The following is a 20,581-nucleotide window of genomic DNA, read 5'->3' on the forward strand; positions in this document are numbered from 1 at the left end:
ACCTAGTTCTAAGCCAAAACTAAAGAAGTCTTATGTTTAGCAAATATGAAAGAGCATAGAAAAGCAAAGATGTTGTAACTCGTAAGTACTCAAAAATTAAATATTTATATTGTTTCGATGAAAAAGGAATCAAAACCTTTAGCAAACCTAGACGCAAATAAGGCCAACCATATGCATGGTACATAGCTCTAAACAGCGACGGATCGGAGTAATGCTTATTCATCTCAGCTTTCCAGCAATCCAATAATGCAGTATGACATAAAGAAGGCTTAAGCTCACAAGGCAATGGAACTAAATCTTGAAAATCAAGTTGCCTGGTCACACCAATATCCATCATCATGTTAACAAATTTGAACATAAGAAGCTGCCAACAGCTGACAGATTTCCCATCCTAAGAGTTGACAGAAGAAATAAGGTTAGTATCATAAGCCAAAATGGCATAATACAAATAAAAAAGAAGAAACATTTCAGGCAGCAAATTCCTTTGCAGATACAAACAGAATTGACTTGCCAAAGTTATCTATTAAGAAAGAAAAATTGAAGACTATTAGTTTGATAAGCTTTACTACAAACAGGACTAGTACATTATTAGCGAATTACAAATTAAAAAACAGCAAGCATCATAATCTTGAGGATACAAACCAACAAACAGTACCATAACAAATTTGGACCCTAATTCATAAAGCAATATGAAGTTTGACAAAAGCAAGCATCCTAGTGCACGAGGCTCCCGCCAATACAAGGTCTGGGGAGGGATCTCCAAGGTCGCAAGGGAGCAACCTTATCATTGTATCAAAAACAAACAAGTACCCACTTTAAAAAATAAGTTAACCGTTATACCATCTATAGAACCTTTATTAGAGACTATTTGAGCTCCAAATTTACCATCCATGATGCTGCTGAATTCATAGATTGTGAAGTTCATGCACTAGAGCATAATTTTAAGTTCCAGCTGCATCCGTGCTGAACCGAGGCCAAATATCAGAAACATCTAGTTTCAGCAAGATCTATTGAAACAATAATGTTTTGGCACCTTCAATGTAAAACTGATGTAAAACCTTTGTGAGAGGGTGCACAAATGAGGGAGACACACACATTTTCCTCAAGAAAGCCACACAAATCAACCTTTCCCAGCCCAGCTTCTGTCTTCAAATCCAATTAAAATCAATGATCTTCTTCAAAATTCCTTTAGCTTGTAATAATTTTTTTTTGGCTACCTTCTGCAAGAATCCAAGATCCCATTAATAACAAGATAAATGTGTTTTTTTTTAACTGTCCTTAGACTCCCAACAAAAGGACATCAAGTGTGTGGACTTGAGTTGATCATGCCCATTGCTCTCAACCCCCCTACCCCACCCATCCAACCTCCCAAAAGAATAGAAGAAAGAAGACAAAAAGAATCTCTAAGTCCAGGCTAACATGGGGCTCCCTTATTATTAATTATTAATACATGAGCTGGGTAAGAGGGCAAGCCTTGTGTATCATAGTAAAGTTGCTCCTTTGCAACCAGCATGACTAAGGTTCAAAACTTAAGATCAATCTCTCTACTTGTACAAATAAGATTATGCATATTGACCCTTTCAAAATCCCACCTTGGGAGGAACCTTGTTAATTGTGCCACCCTTTTTTTTTTAACATAATCTAAATGAAAATGAACACATAACACTAATACTCTTTTAGTTTCTTAAGCTTACAAGTTCCTCAATTGCCCTTGCCTAAAGAAATAATTTCCTTGCCTCACATTACAACTATTTGAAATTATGAATCATGAATGATGTCAGAAGATATATCTACTATCTAGGATTGAGAGTAGCCTAGGTAGTAGGTACAATGATAATGTTAATGGCTTGTGATTTAGAAGACTAGTGTTCTTCATCAAATCAACTTATAGAGGTAAGGGCACATACATTGACCCTCCGTAGACCCTGCAATGCAGGAGACTCATGCTCTAGTTCACCCTTTTATAACACAATAAATTATCGACCTTTTCATGTTTTGCTTATTTTTCATTTTATTTTAACCTATGTTTTTATTAAAAATTTTAATGCACTTAAGAAGCCAAAACATTAAATCCAAGACTGTTCAATCATAGAAATAGAAACCAAAGTCAAACTCAAGTTTCATTCCTTGCTTCGGAGACCTTGAGATTGATCAATGGAGTTTAAAACTAAAAAGTCACTCTATTAGTTCCTAGATGCTCTTTTTAATATTTTGAGTTGTAGAGATTGTTGCTTCTCATTGTGTGTCCTACTTAGGGTAAGAACCAGTGATTGAAAAAGGCGCTCGGGCGCTCGCCTAGGCGCTCGGGCAAGGCGAGGCGAGGCCCGAGCGCCTCGCTAATCTCCCAGGCGCCGCCTGGGCGCTCGCCCGAGCCCAGGCGTTGGGCACTTCGGGCGAGCGCCTGGGTAAACCAAGGCGACCGAACCAGGATTTTAGGTCTGGTTCGGTCCTGGTTCGGTTGGTTAGTTGGTTCAATCGAACCAACTAAACCGATATAACCCTTACCCAACCCTAACCCGCTGCCGCTGCCACTCCCGATCCCGATCTCGCTGCTCGCCGCTGTCGCTGCTGGCAAATGCTGCCGTTGTCGCCGCTGTCGCTGCTCGCAAACGCTGCCTCTGTCGCCGCTCGCGTCTCCTGCTGCTCGCCGCTGTCGCTGCTCGCAAACGCTACCTCTGTCGCCGCTCGCCGCTCCTGCTCCCGCTGCCGCTGCTCGCCGCTGCCACAGTCGTCGCTCGCCGCTGCTTCCTCGTTTCTCAGTCAGCAGGCTCAGTATACAGTATACTGTTAATATTAAGTTTATTTGAAATGATTAATTTTTAATACTGTTAATAGATTTTCTTAATTTAATAGCATATTTTTATTTAAAATTTTAAATAATTATATTTATTAATTATATTATATATTTTTATATTTTAGCGTCTCGTTTCGCTCGGGTGAGCGCCTGGGCGAGCGCCTAGCGCCTCGAGCGTTTTTGGACCTTGGCGCCTAGTGCTTTTTAAATCACTGGTAAGAACCTTAATTTTTTTTCCTTATTCTCTATAAATTTGTAGCTACATCTTGTATGAAGCATTCTAATAATTATATAGAAGACTCCACTAAAGAACAGCTGAGCATTCTACTAACATGCCTAAGCTGATGCTGGTTGGGACAACTTTGGAAAGATACCAGCATGGTTCAAGGGCTTATTGCATAATAAGCCTTCCCTAAGTATCAAACACCATGGATTACCATGTACCTCAACAGTCAACAGTTAACCAGGCATGTAATATATGGCATAGTAAAGTATGATGGCAACCCTATGCCAACACTCATGACTGACTGACAACACATGAATCCTTGAGCTAGATTAATAATATAGGTTTCTCAGGCAAACCTATTACAAATTCAGATGCCAACTTCACAAAGTCAAAGTCTAAATACATACCACATTAACACTTTAAAGACCATGTTAACATATGTATAGCAATGCCCATCAGAATCCTTCTTCTAATGATACCACAACATTAAAATTTTGTTATAAAGCAACACAGCACACAATACATCACTTAATAAACATAAGCCATGAAAATATCTCATTAAACAAGATATCCATACTACTTCCTTTTATAACTCAAGAAATGAAGCATGAGAACAATTTGTATGCACCGGATACCATGGACCACTATATCGTGCCGGCCGGTGATAGCGATTCATGAATGGACCAGTACGTTCTGGTCAGTACCCGCTACCATATGTCAATATGTTGGTACATACCGGTTTTCAGAAAAAAGACCAAAAAATGATCTGAAATTCAAAAAAAATCCTTTTCTAAGTTTTTTTCTACAATTTAATGGCAATTTTATTGTATTTAAATAAGAATAGAGTGTCTAAGGCATAAATGAATAGGAATTTATCTTCTATCCAAATCAATAGTTTGATACTGAATAGGAACTTTAACCACTAGTGAGTGTGAGAAAGAGAGTAAAAATGAGAGACTGAGTGATGGTGAGTGATAAAGAGGGGAGGGCGGGGATTTAAAGCCCAGAAGAGGCCCCAACGATCAATTCAAACTTGACCCAATTTGGGTTCAAATTCCGACCAGTACCGACCTATATCACCTGATACAGCATGAATGCATCATCTGTACTGACCATATTCTGGAATGTTTCCTACATACCCCTGAAATGACGCTCATCCGGATACTGATAAGCTGGCACACCAGTACGTATCACCCGTTTTGTATTATTTCAGGTGATACATCAAACAATGCTAAAAACAATAACTTCTGAGAATCAAGAGTAAGAAATCACAGTAGAGATAAATCCATATGTACATCTTGAGTAAAGATATTTTAAAAAAGAAATTCTATATTTGTTGCATATCACTAAATCAGGTAAAAAAAAAATACACATCCATAACCAGCATTCAAATAAGAACAATCAGAATACCATATCCAGTGTAAATATACGTGAGGAAGTGAACATACCAGACATTCAGTTTGACCTCCTTTTGTCTCTGTATTGCATGAGAGAAGAGGATCCTCTATAGAGTCAACTTTCCTGAAAATATAGCAGATGTTTGGCTTTATTGTTGCCACTTGCAAGCATAAATAAAATACAATAAGCATTGTTTCTACATAAGATTGATTAAAGATGTTTGTGGCCATGAGACAAAACAGGTGAAGCATCAAAGATATTGCTGAGCTGATTGCCTAGCAAAAATCATTTTCTATAGCTATATAACCAAGTTTGTTGGTTTGAAGCTTAAGCACTGCTTATATGAATGCAGAATATGGGTACAGCCTCTTTTGGATTCTTACTAAACTTCAAAAAGCTAGTTGTTTACTTGGGACTAGGGCCAATGATCTTAGCGATATTTATGAAATTACAATTACTTTTAGCTTTCTACCTGGAGATGATCTCTCATGGCAAAGGAACGAACTCTAGGATCCTTTTTGTTGTGGATGAGAATGGCACATACTCAGTGTAAGTTGAGGTTGAACATAGGTACACAGGACTCTCCACAACCTTCAATTCAAGATCCCATTGTACGTCTACTTGATCATTTGTAAATGATGCAAGATTGCCATGATAATTTAACTGCACCAACCATCATTTCAGAGCATTAGCTACCATTTTCTGTATTAGGTTGAGCCTATATATATAAGAGGATTTTAGTTATCAAATTGATCGGCAGAATCCTACAAGGATATTTTTAACTCTTCCCTTTTTCTTATGATATGGAGCAAGGTTCGCAATACTGTACCGTATCGACGTTTCGATGTTTGCTCGGTACGGTACGAAACGATATACCAAGCGATATACCGAGCGGTATACCGCTCGGTATATATATATATATATATATAACTCAGCGACATCGCCTCTCTCTTCTCCCAAGCGGGGCGACGTCGCTTCAGCGACGTCACCTCGTTTATATATATATATAAATTAATATATATATATAAGATTATTTATATATATTTATTTATTTATTTATTTTTATTTAAAAGGTGACGTCGCATCGCCTCGACGACGTCGCCTTTTCCTTCCCCGTCGACGACGTCACCGAACGTCGCCTTTTTCTAAAATATTTATATATATATATTTATATATAATATATATATTATATATATAAACTATTTATATTATTTTATTATTATTTTTCGTTCCACCCGGTAGCGGGCGATCCACGTACCAGTATGCCATCGGACCAGTACGTACCGCCTACCTTGATATGGAGTTTAAATTAAATTGAGTCTCTTTCATTTTTTAGGGATTTTGGACTATTTTTGTTAGCCATTTGGGATGAACAATTAGATAAGTTTCTATTCTATTTTAACTTGGATAGGATGGTAAAGTTGCTGATGTTTTCTAAAATTTTTATTATGTCTATGTTCATTTAGTATTTCTTGAAGTCAAAGGAAAGAATAAATAAAATAAGGAACTACTTTACCCATACTGGTACTCTAGCATGAACAGTAATCAGAAACACAAACCATATGTGTTGGTTATCTCCTTTTGAATATGATTATGCAGGTTTTGTCATATATAACATGGTCTTTTGTTTAGAAGCAAACAGGGAGTTTTGAATCAAAAAACATGAACAGAACATTTATGTTATTCATACACCGGCTAACCTAGAGTTGTTTGTTCTTCCTAAATTGTGAGTTTATTCCTGCAGTCTTCTTTTTCCCTCTATGGTTTCTAGCCCACCATCCCCTTCACACCCCAAATCCAGAGAGTTGTCCTTTACACTAATCCACGGAAGTTTATGATAATTATACGTATCATAAAGGCAAGTGAGCCCCACCTAGATCACATCAACAAGCCCTAGATATCATTCCTTTGTTTCTAGCATGGATGGTGCTTTGGCCTATAATGGTGGACATATGTTGTTCTTTCTTTGTCTAAGGTACCTCTTAACATAGTGTGATTTCTTTATTATTTCCTTTAACCTTTTGTTGACTTTGCACAACATGAAATTAATCCTTGAACATGAAAGGATTTGAAAAAGAGAGGGAAAAAAGTAACTAAGAAGTTTTTTCTTTTTCCAGAGTCAAACAAGCAATTGCCTACATATTATTAGGCAACATCTAATAATCAAAAAGAGAGGAATAATAGTTGAGCTCAATCCCCCACTGATTATATGGTTATTGGTTATTGTTATTGCTATTTAATATTTCATCAAAATAAAACTGATAGTGTTATAATTGGACAAGCATCTCCATACCATGGTATAAGCCATCCCTTGTACCATGGATGCATATCCCTTATTGTGATTTAAGTATGACTCTATATAGTATACTAAAAGAAGCCATCCCTTGTAAAGACTTACAGTCACTTATAACTCTTCCAAATCTTTAAAAAAGTGATAATTTAGTGAATGAACCTGTCAAACTTCTCTAAATCACTAAACAATTTCCAATTAGGTACAATCTCAAATTTCAGTACCACAAGACAAGAACAACAAAACCAAAACCATAGCAATTAATGCTAAACATCACAAATAGAATGACACAAATCCAACTGGGAAAGACAAATTGATCGAATCAAATATTGAAGTTCCAAATTAGATCTAAAATACTAAGCTGCATACCGTAACTAAAAATCAACAAACTAGAAAGATTTGTATGCCAATATGATGTATTAAATACATAATAGAAAAAGCATACTTAATGCAGTTCAACATTGTTAAGTATTGTTATTCATCAATTTCGTACGCTGTGTTGCAACTCTAAAAATTTAATACCAGACCTAAGCACTCAGAAATCGTTAATGTGATACCATTTAAAGCTTTAAGCACCCAATTAATATCTTGACCTTCATTTTTTTTGTCAACAAATGATGTACTTGATATATGTTTATATATCTATCACCAAGTAAATGTAAAACATCAAGCACTTCTTTAAACAAAAGGCACATCAAGGATAACAAAAATAAAGTAATAAGTAGGGAAAGTAGAAATACAGAAACAGATCATCCAGTGATCTATGAGCTAAAGATAACAATACCTCTTGTAACTGGGAGCATGCATCAATCTAATCACAATGACAAAAAGACCAAACACGAATTCCGCTAAGAGCGAAGAACTCTCCTTAAAACATGTAATCACCTGTTACATCATACTCTTAAGAAATCTCAATGGTAGATGTTACTAAGATAAATAATTGCATTTTGATTATGAAGATATGCTAAAAAAATTTAAAAAGTACATGTTTTGTATTGAATTTCAGAATATAATAATGTGTCTCTTCACATTTCCCTCTGTCAAAAGGCAAAATGCTTAGACTATTACAACTTCAGTTATGCTTTTAAACCCTTTTTCGATCAAGAAAATATTTTTTTTCCAGATTTCATGATAGAAAATAAATGACATCAGATAAAATTTTATATCAGAATTTGGTGGGACCCTAGTTTGATACATTCAAGTCTCCTTTTAAGTAATACCTCTAGCGATGATAAACTCCACAGAAGATGAGGGATCTCCAGAAGAGGCTTTAGGATCCACCAAAAGCACAAGATGGGATTACAAAACACATAGAACCAGTGCTCCAATTTTGAGGCTAGAAGAAGTACCATCTGTAGAAATGCTCGATACATAGAAGAGGTTAAGAATAGGGTGGATATTATTTCAAGTGATCTTGGCATATATATAAAAAGGTCTAGATAGCTTACCCAAGAACTAAGCTGAGAGCATCGGTAGAACCAATAATGACTCTCGCTAATATGTCCTTCAAGATTGTTCTTAACAAGCAAATATATTTCGTATAGACCAAGGATAACTCCAAAAGTTGAGACAATTTGTAAACAGACCAGTTTTAAGTGGTCTACCCTGACATTCTGTAAAACAAAAGAACGGTTATGAATGACTGAAAAATAGATGTTATATGTGTACTTGTGTAGAGTCTTGATCCTCTAATGTTGCATAACTGTACCAAGCTTATTGAAATTATAATGATGTTTGGTCCAAGTAGTGCTGTAAGAACCAAAAGTCTACTAAAAGAAGTGCCAAGAAAGAGTGCGCATTATAAATAGCACCAAACAAGAAATTGTTGGTCCATTCAGAAAAGGAACTGAACAAGATCAAACAGATTAAGTTACCGTTAATAAGACTATAACAAAGTAAAGAATGTAAATCCAGTTACCCTATTTTTTCCAGAGCTCCTCTGTGTCAATCCGAGAATGAGAACCGAACTCACAGTCACCATATTTGCTCCGAACCCCAATACCGTGTCAAACTTAAGGAAAAGATGAATCGAAAACCAATAAGAAGCGAGTGCAGAGGAAGCACAGCAAGCAAAAAGGATATATATTCTCGAAGCATCGCGTGAAGCCTTTCCCATCCCACACCTGCAAGACAAAAGACGAACCGGGAAACAGTCGACCGAAACACGCAAAAACTAGCTCTAATTGCGAGGAATCAAACAAAACCAAGCATCAGAACACCGAAACTGAAACGCTTGTGGGATGTCATCGGACTCTAGTGATTACAATTTTGCAGAGTTGGAGAAATAAACAAGATCCAGAAGAAGCGAGAGGAAGAAGAGCATGACCATACCGTCGGGTCGTTAGGGCAGACGAACTCCATGGTGCGCCGGAGTGGGAGAAGAAATCCGAGGGGGGAGAGATGCCGTCGCATTAATACACGAGAACAGGGGTAAACCGGTAAATTTGAACAAAGAAAAGACGAATTCTTTAACCGATGATTCGGAGGGTCCCTCCCACCTTCGAAGTTTGACGATGCGAGTTGGGAAATCTCCGCCGTCGATTTCATTGATAACTTCTGCCTTCCGAAGTTTAAACGGACACGATGCGATTTCGCATGTATATTCAATGTATCATGTGGGATGCAAACAATAAAAGAGGGAGAGAGATTCGCAGGCGCGAGATGGCATGCAGCGATATAAAGCTAGGGCAAAGGTCACGGAAATAACTATTTACTCTTATGTTCGATACCCGTCTCGCAACCTTCCTTTTCGTTGGCGGCAGGGCGGCAATTCCACACCATGACATCGGAGGTACACGAGCGGGTAAACGGCGGGGGATGTAAGACTACGGTTTGTGGTTGGTACAGTTAGAATACTGGTGGAAGAAGGTGGCTGCTGCGTCATCGAACCACTTCTCCGGACGCAGATTCCGAGTTCCACCTCGTGCCATGCGCTAATAACGATAAGGTCCTTTGTAATTTCTATATTTCTATCTCTAAATCCAGCTTTATCAAAAAAATATACATATATCATTATGAAATAATTACAGTTTAATTAAAATTCCAAATAATAAAATATTATATTTATGAAAAAAATATTATTATAGTTAATTTATGTATTTGAATTTAATTAATTATTAATAAAAAAAAGATATGCAAAAACTTTTTCAATTTATTTAATTATTGAAAAATCTGAGTTTTTTTTTTTAATTGGTGTTCTATTTTATTTTTCTTCGTCAGCTTTCGCTTTTTTATATACACTAAAAATGTCCGGCAAAGAAAAGCTTCCATCCTTTTGCATTGGATTGATCCATAAGATAATCGATACATTACTATGTCAATTACAATCCTATTTAATAGAATTAAAATGTTTTTTAGCCTCAATAGAAATACTATAAATTAATTTAATTTAATAGAAGTGGGTCTTTAAATATTATATCCCCATGACCTAATAATCAGATTGGTTTGATCTTTAATTTTGCCTTGACTTCATCGTCAAGTCTCCAAAAAAAAAAGACCTTATCCCCTCCCTCTCAAATTCCTTTGACTGATATCCTAAGAAAAATTCTTCCAATATTATTAGTCACTGTACAAATAAATGCCAGTAGACTTTTGCATCAGTAACATATCAAAGATCCTTTTAATTTTAATTAGCGTAGAAAAGTCAGTAGAGGTTTGGCATCCAACTTCAGATGTTAGATGGAATTAGTAATTCTTCTTCTCCCCCTGTGGAGATATTTCAGATGTAGGTCGAATCATCTGCTCCGGTGGAAATGGAAGGGATGCCACCACCAACTTCAGCTTGATTCGGAGCTTTGATCCAAGGAGTGATATTTCTGCAACAGTCTGCATCAAAAGGAAGCAAAAGTCACTCGATGATTCAAGAAACCAGCCTCCTCCTTCCTCCACTTGCGTCTTACATAGAGCAGCCTCCGTTTAGGGTTTCCTGTTTCTCCTCCCACCGAACCCTACGCCAAGATTGAGCTCTCGCTCTCGCTCTCGCTCTCGCTCTCTCTCTCGACAGCTGATTGGTAGATGCCGTCCTTCGTACATGTACATCCATCGACATCGTCACGGAGGAACGTCACCGTATCCACCGCATCATCTGCCCGAGGCTGGAAGCGACCATAGGATGCCTGTCGACAGCTGATTGGTCATCGGCGTCCTTCGTGTACGTGTACCAACATAACGTCACCGTACCGACGCATGATCTACCGCCAGATGCTCTCGTTTACGTGGCAACGTCCGCAGCCGTCAGATTTGATTGGACCGCGATTCCGCGTCTTCACCGGACACCGTTTTGGCGGATCAATTCGTGGTTTGGTTCGCCCGCTAGCGGTGTCGCTTTGATGCGCGTGCTTTTGGCTCGTCGAGGTGCGACGCGCGTGTCAATCATAGGTCGACGGTCAACGTATGGATGACGTGGATATTTGTAGGATCAAATATTTATATCAAATTGAATCTCATCGATTTTATGGACGAAAATACTGTATCTACTGTCATGCTTAAAAATAATATTAAAATAAAATTTTAAAAAAAAATTTATAGAGAAAATATTATAGAAGGAGATAAGATATCCTTTCTATTAATATCTCACTTAATTTTTTAATAAAATCTTCGAAAACACAAAAAGAAAAGATGAAACAATTGAATGGCATAATCTTATTTCGTTTCCCAACAAAACTTATTTCTCTTTTAATTTTTAATCATATAAAAAAAAATTAATTTTATTTCAGTAAGTGATAATACGTATTGTATTTTCGTCAATAAAATAGAGAAAAAAAATATAATTAAATATTGTTTTTATATAAATATAAAATTTTTAATATAATTATTAAAAATATTTTATTATAAGAGATAATAAGTCTCTCAAAATGAAGTGGCCCTCCAAACCAACAGGAGATGACATGACACTTGTTATTGCGAAAGGACGAATCTGATGCTTCCGAGTCTCGTAGGGTTAGACCTCGAGAGACGACGACACATGCGATGGCAAGAGAAAGCTAATGTGGAGATCTAACCAGCAGATAGCAGCCGATGATGCAGTGGTGATGGCGACGAGAATCGCGACGTGGGAACTTTTGGTGGTGTGGAAAATGGACACATCGAGCTTCTTTTGTTCTGATCATGAAAAGTTCATGGAAACTTGGTCCTTTTTTATGCCTTCTTGTTTTGTCGTCTTAATGACTGATAAGGTGTTGTGACATGAACAGTAGATAATCGAATAAACATTGACCGGAGATGATCACCTCAATCAGTCCTCTAAGGACCATGTGATTTAATGTTCTTTGTGTCTCAAGTGGGGCAGAAAATATTGGTGATTAATTATCATTAGGTGTCAAAAATCAAAAGAACATTTTAAAAGTAATAATACAAAAATATATTTAAAAATTAACATAAAAAATAAATATGATAACTTTCTTTCATGTCTAAAAGTAAACTCAAACCTAAATTGTCTAATCTCTTCCTTTCACTTAGTGAAAACCTTATGACTCTTTTCGAATTAATTAAAATCTAATTACAACTCTAAACATACATGTGGATTTGCCAAGTCATGGAGAAACTCAATTGTCCCCGAAAAAGAATAGTTATTTTGAAAGTAAAGAATATGGTCGATAAGTATTTTTTGGATTTTATAAGTGAAAAGATAAAAACGAAAAAGTTTACATCAAGAATGAGGAATGCAAGTTCTAAAAGAGTTTGGTTCGAATGAAAAAAATAATTATAAAAAAAACAACGACTGATTGCTCTATAGAATATAAATATTTTTTTATGAAAAAATTATATGACATAAACGACAAGAAACTCAAACTTTTAGTGTATAAATTAATTAATTAACAAGCAAAAAAAAAAAAAAAGGATGATTAACAATAGATTCATGTCATGCATCAAAAACGTAGATAGCATGAGTTCATGATTCGAGTTATCGACGTGGTATAAATTCTTAGCGTTAATTTATATGTTTCTTGATGATTTTAAACATAATCTATGCCACATTTATTTACACGATGAAAATTGTCCACATAGAGCAAATCGTAGGCACTTCGTTTTCTTCATTTTTTTTTTTCTTTGGCAAAAAATAGAGGAGAGTCGTAAGTCAACGCAAAAGCAAGTCTTCTAAGTCAACTGTTGTACTCTCCTTACGGTAACAAAGGAGAGTCGTAAGCAGTATGACGTTCCCACCCACTTTGCGTCACCAAACGATGAGTTTGGATCTTTCCTAACTTTACGAGGATCCAATACGTAATCGAACCTAATCTTACACCGATCGAAGAGAAGAAACGAAAGAGAATTGGACATGTAGAAGAGTCGAATCGCTATCAAAACCATGTCAATATGATGAATTGCCAAGCGTAGATAGTGTGTGGATGCAATCGAGGGTTTTGAAAGATCCAATTGACTTGAGAAGCTCAAAGACTCAAGCTTGTGTTCACATAGTTGTCCTTTAAATCCAATTTGACATCTTCTTTCTAATTATTCTATACAAAAAAAATAAAAAATAATAATTAATTACAATGTCGGACCTCAAATTGATTGTGATGACAGAATCATGTATACAAAAAAGAAGACAATACTAAACAAACGAGACATCATAGTCAATCTTTAGCATTGTAGTAGGTCTAGTGGCTCCTTCATGATCACCACAGGTTTGACCTATCAACCTATAGACGAGACTTCAAAGTTGTTAATTGAATCGCTTCGAGATATAATACACATCATGATCGAAGGTCACTGTCAACTTATCGCAATGCTTCCTTTGACTCCCGATCCCCGGTGAATGGCTTCTGTGTTCTTTCCTATCCCAACTTGTCGTGGATAGATTTCAAGAGACGCATGAGAGATGTGCACCAAGTTACAGTCTGCTTTGAATTGATGACATGCAGAAGCTGACGTCTGGTTGGTGATGCAGCGTCTCCTACCTCACCATTTCTGCACAACTTCCTGTGAGTCTCCATCTTATTTGTATAAGAACACTCCTCTCCTTACACCTGTTGGATATCTTCTGTTTGGGTTCTGATGGATTCGAGGTGGACGACTCTCAGCCTTGACCTCGGCGTCGGCCTTCTTCCGTCTCCTGGCCAAGTTTCGGTGAGTTTTAGCTTGCACGGCCAATGATCTGCTCGATCTAGGGAAGCTGAATGCATAAACATTATGCAGAGAGAGCGTGGATCAGTGCTGGTCGAAGGGAGTTCTTCGAGAAAAGAAGAGGCTCGTTTGGCGAGCACACAGTTTGGAGATTTAGAAGCCGAGCTGAACCGGATCAGTGAAGAGAACAAGAGGCTTAGTGAGATGGTCAGCAACATGCTCACGGACTGCGTTGCTCTAAGCGGCGGCGTGCCTGCGTTGCCGAAGAGGAAGAGGATCGAGACGAACACGGCAGGTGACGACGACCCATGCAAAAGAGTGAGAGCAGATCCCGTGCCCAACGCCTCGAAGTCCTACGTGCGGATCGACCCGAAGAACACGAGCTTGGTGAGTTCCATCGATCGATGGTCGACGTCGCAAATGAAAGGAGCATTGATCAGGTGGTGTTTTGGCGTTGTCAGGTGGTGAAGGACGGATACCAGTGGAGGAAGTACGGTCAGAAGGTGACGAGAGACAACCCATTCCCCAGAGCTTACTTCAGATGCTCCTTTGCTCCTTCATGTCCTGTGAAGAAGAAGGTACAGAAAGATCGAGCTTACTCATGTCCCATACGACAGACCGACTCACTTGCTGTGTTGGATTCATTAGGTGCAAAGGAGTGCGGAAGACGGATCGATCTTGGTGGCCACATATGAAGGCGAGCATAACCACAAACACCTTGCGCAGGACGAACTCTACGTCGGAGGAATCCCGTGCCGGCCATTGCAGCAGCGATTCGGAAACCAGGAATCGCCGGGGTTTCACAGGATCCTGGTGGACCAGATGGCCTCGTCGTTGACGAAGGATCCAAGCTTCACGGCTGCTATCGCTGCCGCCATATCCGAGAGACTTCTGCAACAGACACCGGTTCCGAACTAGGCGTGCGAATGAGTACTCAGTATCCTTCCTTCCTCGCGCTCCCAATACAACTTCATTTCATATAGGATCGGGTGGATGTAATCGAGATTCCAACTTGTATATTGCTCATGCAACTTTATATATATATATATATATATATATATATATATATATATATATATATATATATATATATATATATATATATATATATATATATATATATATATATATATATTATATATATATGTTGTGCCCATTGAACATATGTTACCTACTGAAATATTTAGGATACTAGATTTCAGTCAAAGAGAACGTTAGTTCATTGGTTAGATCCACATTAGCTAATGAGATTTTATCAAAAATAATTTAAGAAATATTTATTTGAATGTTCTTAATTTAACATGTAATGACCGATCGAAAAAGATCTATATGATCGACCCTAAATAATTGAGACATTGTTTTTCGTTATTGAACTTGAATTCATCCCGATAAGCATTGGTGTTTGTTAAGTGTTATAGCAGTAACAAAGTTGGAATGGTAACCATATAATTTAGGAACTAAAAAAATAGATGTGTTTCCTTGTATATTTGTTGATATTAGAGAAACATATAAGAATAATGCATTTTCTTTCTAACCGAGCTTAGAATACTATAATAGTTTACTATAAACAAACAACTATATACATACGTATATATACATACATTATCCACATTGCCAAGCAAATTAAACCAAAGCCATATCTTAGTCTTCTATATCATAGCAATGGACAATAAGCCTACTTCATATAGGTCTTGTTTCTAATTATATTTTATTATAGCACTCGAAAAAGATACATTAAGACTAAATGGATGCACTGCCGATGATTTAAATATTTTAAGTATTTTGGATGACATCGTTATCATATATATCGAACTAATGAGTCAATTGTCTCATTTGATCCGACCGTGATAAATAATATCATAGCCGACCTAGTAAAAATGGATTAGCGATACCAAAATACTAGGTCCAGAACTGATTTTAAACAACTAAAAAAATAATAAAAAGACTTGTCCGATTAGAAGAACTACTTCTAATCAAATGGACTGATAGTATCCAAATATCGACCAAGAATGACTTTCAAACAACTTCAAGAAAATAATAGATGAACTTATCCAATCGAAAGAGTTAACCAACTAAAATAACATATCAAGTAGCGATGAGTTAATAATCACTGTTGCATTAAGTTTCACCTGAAAACCCAACAAATCAAAATCATTCTAGTGTTAAGAACTTGAAACCCTATCTTCCCCCCTCAAACCGACAATAAATAAAGTCATCACTCCCAAGCCAATAATAGACTAACGCACTACATCTTACTCGACTTCCACTACCAAACACTTTCCGCTCCACATCTCCTTTAGTTTATCACCACCACCATCATTCCTTGCCCCCTCACCACATTCTCCTCCAACCCCACCACTGTATTATATTGATTTATCTACTGCAAAATCCCATCCATCTACATGAAAACGACAAGCTTCCAATGAAATCGAATGGAAAGGCATGCTTGTGAATGATGAGGAAAGAGAAAGCAAAGTAAAGTCGATAACAGATAGACATGAAGGAAAGGGAAAAGCTAATGGAGGATGAAGATACCCAAAAGAGAGAGCTTTGACGTGGGCCTTCCTCATCTCAAGGAATGGCGGCTCCGTCCTTGCTCCCGGCCGGCCATGGGGCGTCGGCTTCCGTGCCGCTGCCGTTAGTGGACTGCACTGTCAGCGCGGAGATGGTCGGCGATGCAGGTGCGTCGCCAGCTGCATGATGCGTCGGGCGGTTGAGCTGGCCGAGGCAGCCGGAGCCAGGAGGCCGGGGATGGCAGGCGGCGGCCGAGGAGATCGCCGAGACGAGGGAGATGGGTATGAGGCAGAGACCTTTCCCCTGGAGGTACTGCATCGCCGACCCCATGTCCTCCTCCATCAGCTTCGCCACCTGGTTCTCCGCCACCGTCATGCCGCCGTCGTCGCCGCCCACCACGCCATCGACTCCCGCCCCGTTCTGCCACCACGTAGAACATTTACTCCGATTGCTTTACATGAGTGCCATGCACAGTCTCCGTCAAGATAGAGCGAACGAATACCTCTGAAGACATATCAGCCACGAGGGGCGCAACCGCCGCCGCTCCGCCCAACCTGCTCATGCTCAAGACCTGTGTGTTACCGATGCATGTAAATTGCTATTAGTATTCCGTACACAATAAAGCAGCAACATACTCCTTAAACAGTCATCTGAGAACCACATAGTGGCAGCACTTGCACGATCACTGTACTGTGTGCAAATCTAGCATATCAATAAAAGCATCAGCCAATGGCTAACTACGTTAATGTATCAGTCTCCATGAAAGAACAATGACGAAGTATCAGCCAAGGAAAACTTTTGAGGCATTGTGAGGAGGGAGGGAAGTTTTTGCCTTGACTTGGAGCTGGAGGAACTTGACGTAGTCGATGATCTCATCCAGCATCAATGCCTTGTCCGTCTGCAGTGAAAATTATAATGCAAGGTTTACTGACAAGTTTGGAAGGCAATTGCTGGGGAATTGACTGGTAGAGAACACTAAAAATGCATGGATATTCAGCACACATTCCTCTTACTTCTATTTGACATTTTAACTTGACTATATAAATCTTTTTCATGTTTGTAGTCATTGTTAGATGATCTACATTGTCCACTTCTGGATTAGGTAGGTTCAGCAGTTAAAATATGGCATCTTGTTCTTCCAAGGCGTAGAAATCTGCATAGTCGGCTTCCAGATGAGGTAGATATAGCAGTGAAAGACAGCATCCAAAGAGTAGACATGGCATCTTTTTCTTCCAAAGAGTAGAAATCTACATTGTCCACTTCTAGATAAGATAGATGTAGCAGTTAAAACATTGGCATCTCTTTCTTCCATGACATTGCCATTTCCAGATGAGTTAGACGCAGCATTTAAAAGATGGCATCTTGTTCTTCCAAAGAGTACAAATCTACATTCTACACTGTCCACTTCTAGATAAGGTAGATAAAGCAGTTAAAAGATGGCAGGTTGTTCTTCTTCCAAGTACTAGAAATCTACATTGTCCACTTCTGAATATGGTAGATGTAGTTGTTAAAGATGGAATCTTGTTTCTCCAACAAGGACAAATTACATAAGGTGAACAAGTATCATAATGTAAGATTATTAGTTTGCTCACGAAAGGAGTATAGGAGGGAGAAGGGAACGAAGGGGATGGTGCGAACCTTATTGCCGTTGGGCACCAACTCCTGCAGGGCTTTCATCCTCTCCGCGATTCTCTCCCTCCGAAGCTGTGCCACAGGAAGCAAACAGAGTCCAACAAGAAGACAAATCAGCTAAAACAGGGTACTGAAGACAAAGAGTTTAGAACAGAGAATGGATGAACGCAGCCAAGAAGAGTCCAAAGTTTGGAACAGAGAATAAAAGACAGGAAAAACCAAAGAGCATTGAGGAGGAATTGTTCCCCAAAAATTCCATTTTTCGCATGGAAAAGCGATGAGACTTACTCTTTCAGCAATGCTATGTGGATCCGTCGCCTGCCCTCGCCTCGCCCTCACCCTCGGCCTCGGCGGCGCCGTGACCCCGCAAGCGGGTGCCGAAGCTGCCGCCGTCCCCGTCCTGGTGCCCTGCCCCATCCCGTAGTTCTGACACGGTTTGGAATTCGGTTAATTCCCAACTTCCCCCAAAAAAAGAGTCTCCTTTTTCGGTCTACAACAGAGAGAAATGATGGTTCATGAAACCTGGGGATGATGGAGAAGCTGCTGCTGGGTAGGCGCCTGAATCGCCCGCTGGAGTGATCCCCCGAATCCATTGCTGTAAAGCCCCTCCGCCTCCTTCCGTGCATTAAAGATCGAGTTTTCAGCAGGAAAGGGAGTGTTTTTTTCCCCCCTCTTTTTATCGCTATTAAAGGAGATTAGGAGGTCGTCGAGAGCGTACGGTGAGATGGGGGGATTTGAAAGGCGCATCGACTTCGTCTCGGGATCTGTCGACGAGGAGGCCGGAATCCCCGGAACCGCCGCTCCCGAGAGAGAGCGGCAGCGGAAGAAAGCCCCTCGAATCTCCACCGCCGGCCGGCGGCGGTTGCGCGATCGACTGGAGGAGCAACTGCTGCTGCGCCTGGTGGTGACTGTGCTGACCCAGCTGCAGCAGCATCGACGTCTCCGTCAGCGAGCTCCCACCTCTGCTGGCCTCCTGCTGCCGGAGCCGCGAGGCCAGCAGCGAGGACTCGTCGTAGGGCACGTAGCGCACTCCCTCTGCCGCCGACGCCACCTCCGGCGCCTTCCCGCCGACGCCAGCCCCGAAGAGCAACTTGGGGTCCCCCAGCCCCGGCGGCCAGGCGGGGGCGAGGCCGGAGATCATCTGATCGAAGAAGTCGTCGCGGCCGGCGCCGCCTCCGCCGTTCTGGAGCTCCTGGAGAGCGACGTGTGGCGCCGCCATCCCCTGCACGTCCTTGCCGCTCCGTTGCATCACCTCCGTCACCGAATCTAGGGGTAGGGATAGGGTTTCGCTCTGTTTCGTCTCTCTCGATGGTGCGCGCGCGCGGGAGGCGGAAGGGAAGGCGGCCGTTTCGTGGTGCGTTTCGTGCTTATGAATCCACAGTTAAGCTAAGATAACCAAGCGGCTAATGCGATCGCAGTTACCGGCGTTTCTTCGTCGCAGTCGACTCAAGCTTAGTTGAAGTAGCTACCTCATGATTGATTGTGGTGAAAGATGTCATTTCATAGGTAAATTATCTATTAATACTCACATTTTGGGTTAAGCAGTTTATAAATATTTTAATATTAATACTCATTATTTTCATAGCTCATCAAATTGATAGCTGTTTATAAAATTTAGGCCAATGGTATTGCATTCAAAAAAAAAAAATGAATTTTTCTCAATCAGTCCTTTACAAGCAGATTAACTTCCTTTTCAATGTAAAGATTTATTAATTCTTTTAATTTATAAAAAAAATATTATTAGACTAATAATATATATATATATATATTTGTAAGCAAAATAAAATTAGTATTTACTTTGTTAGATGTTGGTGGGGATAACGTGTCTTGACCTGAGGAGTCGAGGTGGAGGTGAACCGTCGATTGGAAGTAGAATGATTCAAAGATTAAAAGAGTAAGGATATTATTATTTATAGTCACGGCTTCTTGTGATTAGAAACGATCTTACAGTTATCACTATGTAAATATATTCCCTTGTATAAAAAAATATCATAAATGGTATACTCATGAACAATGAGACACGCAACAATTCTAATTATATTCTTAACCCTCCAAGGAGAATGTTTCTCCTATTTAGCAGCTCCACCAGATTCTCTAATTGGCTTCTACTCTGAATTCTCTACACTGCATAGTCCATCTTTAGACCATATGCCTCATGTACAGGGAACAAAGGGGCCAATTGGTAGGCCAATTTTGACTGTATGGAAAGAGATACACTTTTGTGGGTGGCCAGATGAGTTCTTTGCTATTTTGTGTTCTGGATGAGGCCTGTGTGAGACTGACTAATTAAGCAATTCATATTTCTTTCAGAAAGAAAGGAAAAATAAAAGAGATCATGGATGAGATCCATCAAAGTTGAATTTGACCTAATCAGTTGACATATCTCATAAGATCTCTGGATAAAGCTAATCCAGAAGAGCTACAGCCTTGCAACTCACAGAGAACCAAGTGCAGGACAACTTGTAACACACACCTTTAAGAGATCACTAGTGACAATCTTTAAAGTGTTTTTTTATCAATATCATTCCATCTAAAGGTTCAAGATGTGATTATATATTCTTATGTTTCTATGCATTTTAGGTGAAAATATGTTGTCATGACTCCTCTAATATTTGTCATGACTCCCTATTAGTGAAAAGACCCCCTGTGCTGAACAAGTATA

General features: G+C 39.2%; 3 protein-coding genes across 3 annotated transcripts in view; 1 reads left to right on the forward strand and 2 right to left on the reverse strand.

Moving 5' to 3' along the window:
- LOC135586091 (ABC transporter C family member 13-like) overlaps positions 1–9,154 on the reverse strand; it is a 61,383-nt gene extending 52,229 nt beyond the window's left edge. Inside the window, exons 1-8 of the mRNA XM_065109228.1 lie at positions 9,040–9,154; positions 8,791–8,831; positions 8,627–8,711; positions 8,157–8,321; positions 7,929–8,060; positions 7,493–7,593; positions 4,469–4,541; positions 137–391 (exon numbers count right to left, since the gene is read on the reverse strand). Coding sequence (XP_064965300.1) covers positions 137–391; positions 4,469–4,541; positions 7,493–7,593; positions 7,929–8,060; positions 8,157–8,321; positions 8,627–8,711; positions 8,791–8,831; positions 9,040–9,120 — 933 coding nt within the window. The 5' untranslated portion in view covers positions 9,121–9,154. The remainder of the gene's footprint in view (positions 1–136; positions 392–4,468; positions 4,542–7,492; positions 7,594–7,928; positions 8,061–8,156; positions 8,322–8,626; positions 8,712–8,790; positions 8,832–9,039) is intronic.
- A 4,511-nt stretch (positions 9,155–13,665) lies between these two features.
- Positions 13,666–14,803, forward strand: LOC135611779 (WRKY transcription factor WRKY71-like). Its single transcript, XM_065107408.1, has 4 exons — positions 13,666–13,776; positions 13,846–14,160; positions 14,235–14,351; positions 14,422–14,803. The coding sequence occupies exons 1-4, from the start codon at positions 13,705–13,707 to the stop codon at positions 14,689–14,691; spliced, it is 774 nt and encodes a 257-aa protein (XP_064963480.1). The 5' UTR covers positions 13,666–13,704; the 3' UTR covers positions 14,692–14,803.
- A 995-nt stretch (positions 14,804–15,798) lies between these two features.
- On the reverse strand, positions 15,799–19,289 carry LOC103985163 (bHLH transcription factor RHL1). Its single transcript, XM_018825748.2, has 8 exons — positions 18,638–19,289; positions 18,442–18,534; positions 18,208–18,345; positions 17,926–17,991; positions 17,120–17,185; positions 16,790–16,858; positions 16,309–16,707; positions 15,799–16,171 (listed from the first exon to the last, which is right to left on the reverse strand). Exons 1-7 carry the CDS (start codon positions 19,166–19,168, stop codon positions 16,345–16,347), a joined length of 1,326 nt encoding a protein of 441 aa, XP_018681293.2. The 5' UTR covers positions 19,169–19,289; the 3' UTR covers positions 15,799–16,171; positions 16,309–16,344.
- Between the last annotated feature and the right edge of the window lie 1,292 nt (positions 19,290–20,581).

This window comes from Musa acuminata, chromosome BXJ2-5 (assembly GCF_036884655.1).
Source record: "Musa acuminata AAA Group cultivar baxijiao chromosome BXJ2-5, Cavendish_Baxijiao_AAA, whole genome shotgun sequence".
In the NCBI taxonomy this organism is placed as follows: Eukaryota; Viridiplantae; Streptophyta; class Magnoliopsida; order Zingiberales; family Musaceae; genus Musa; species Musa acuminata.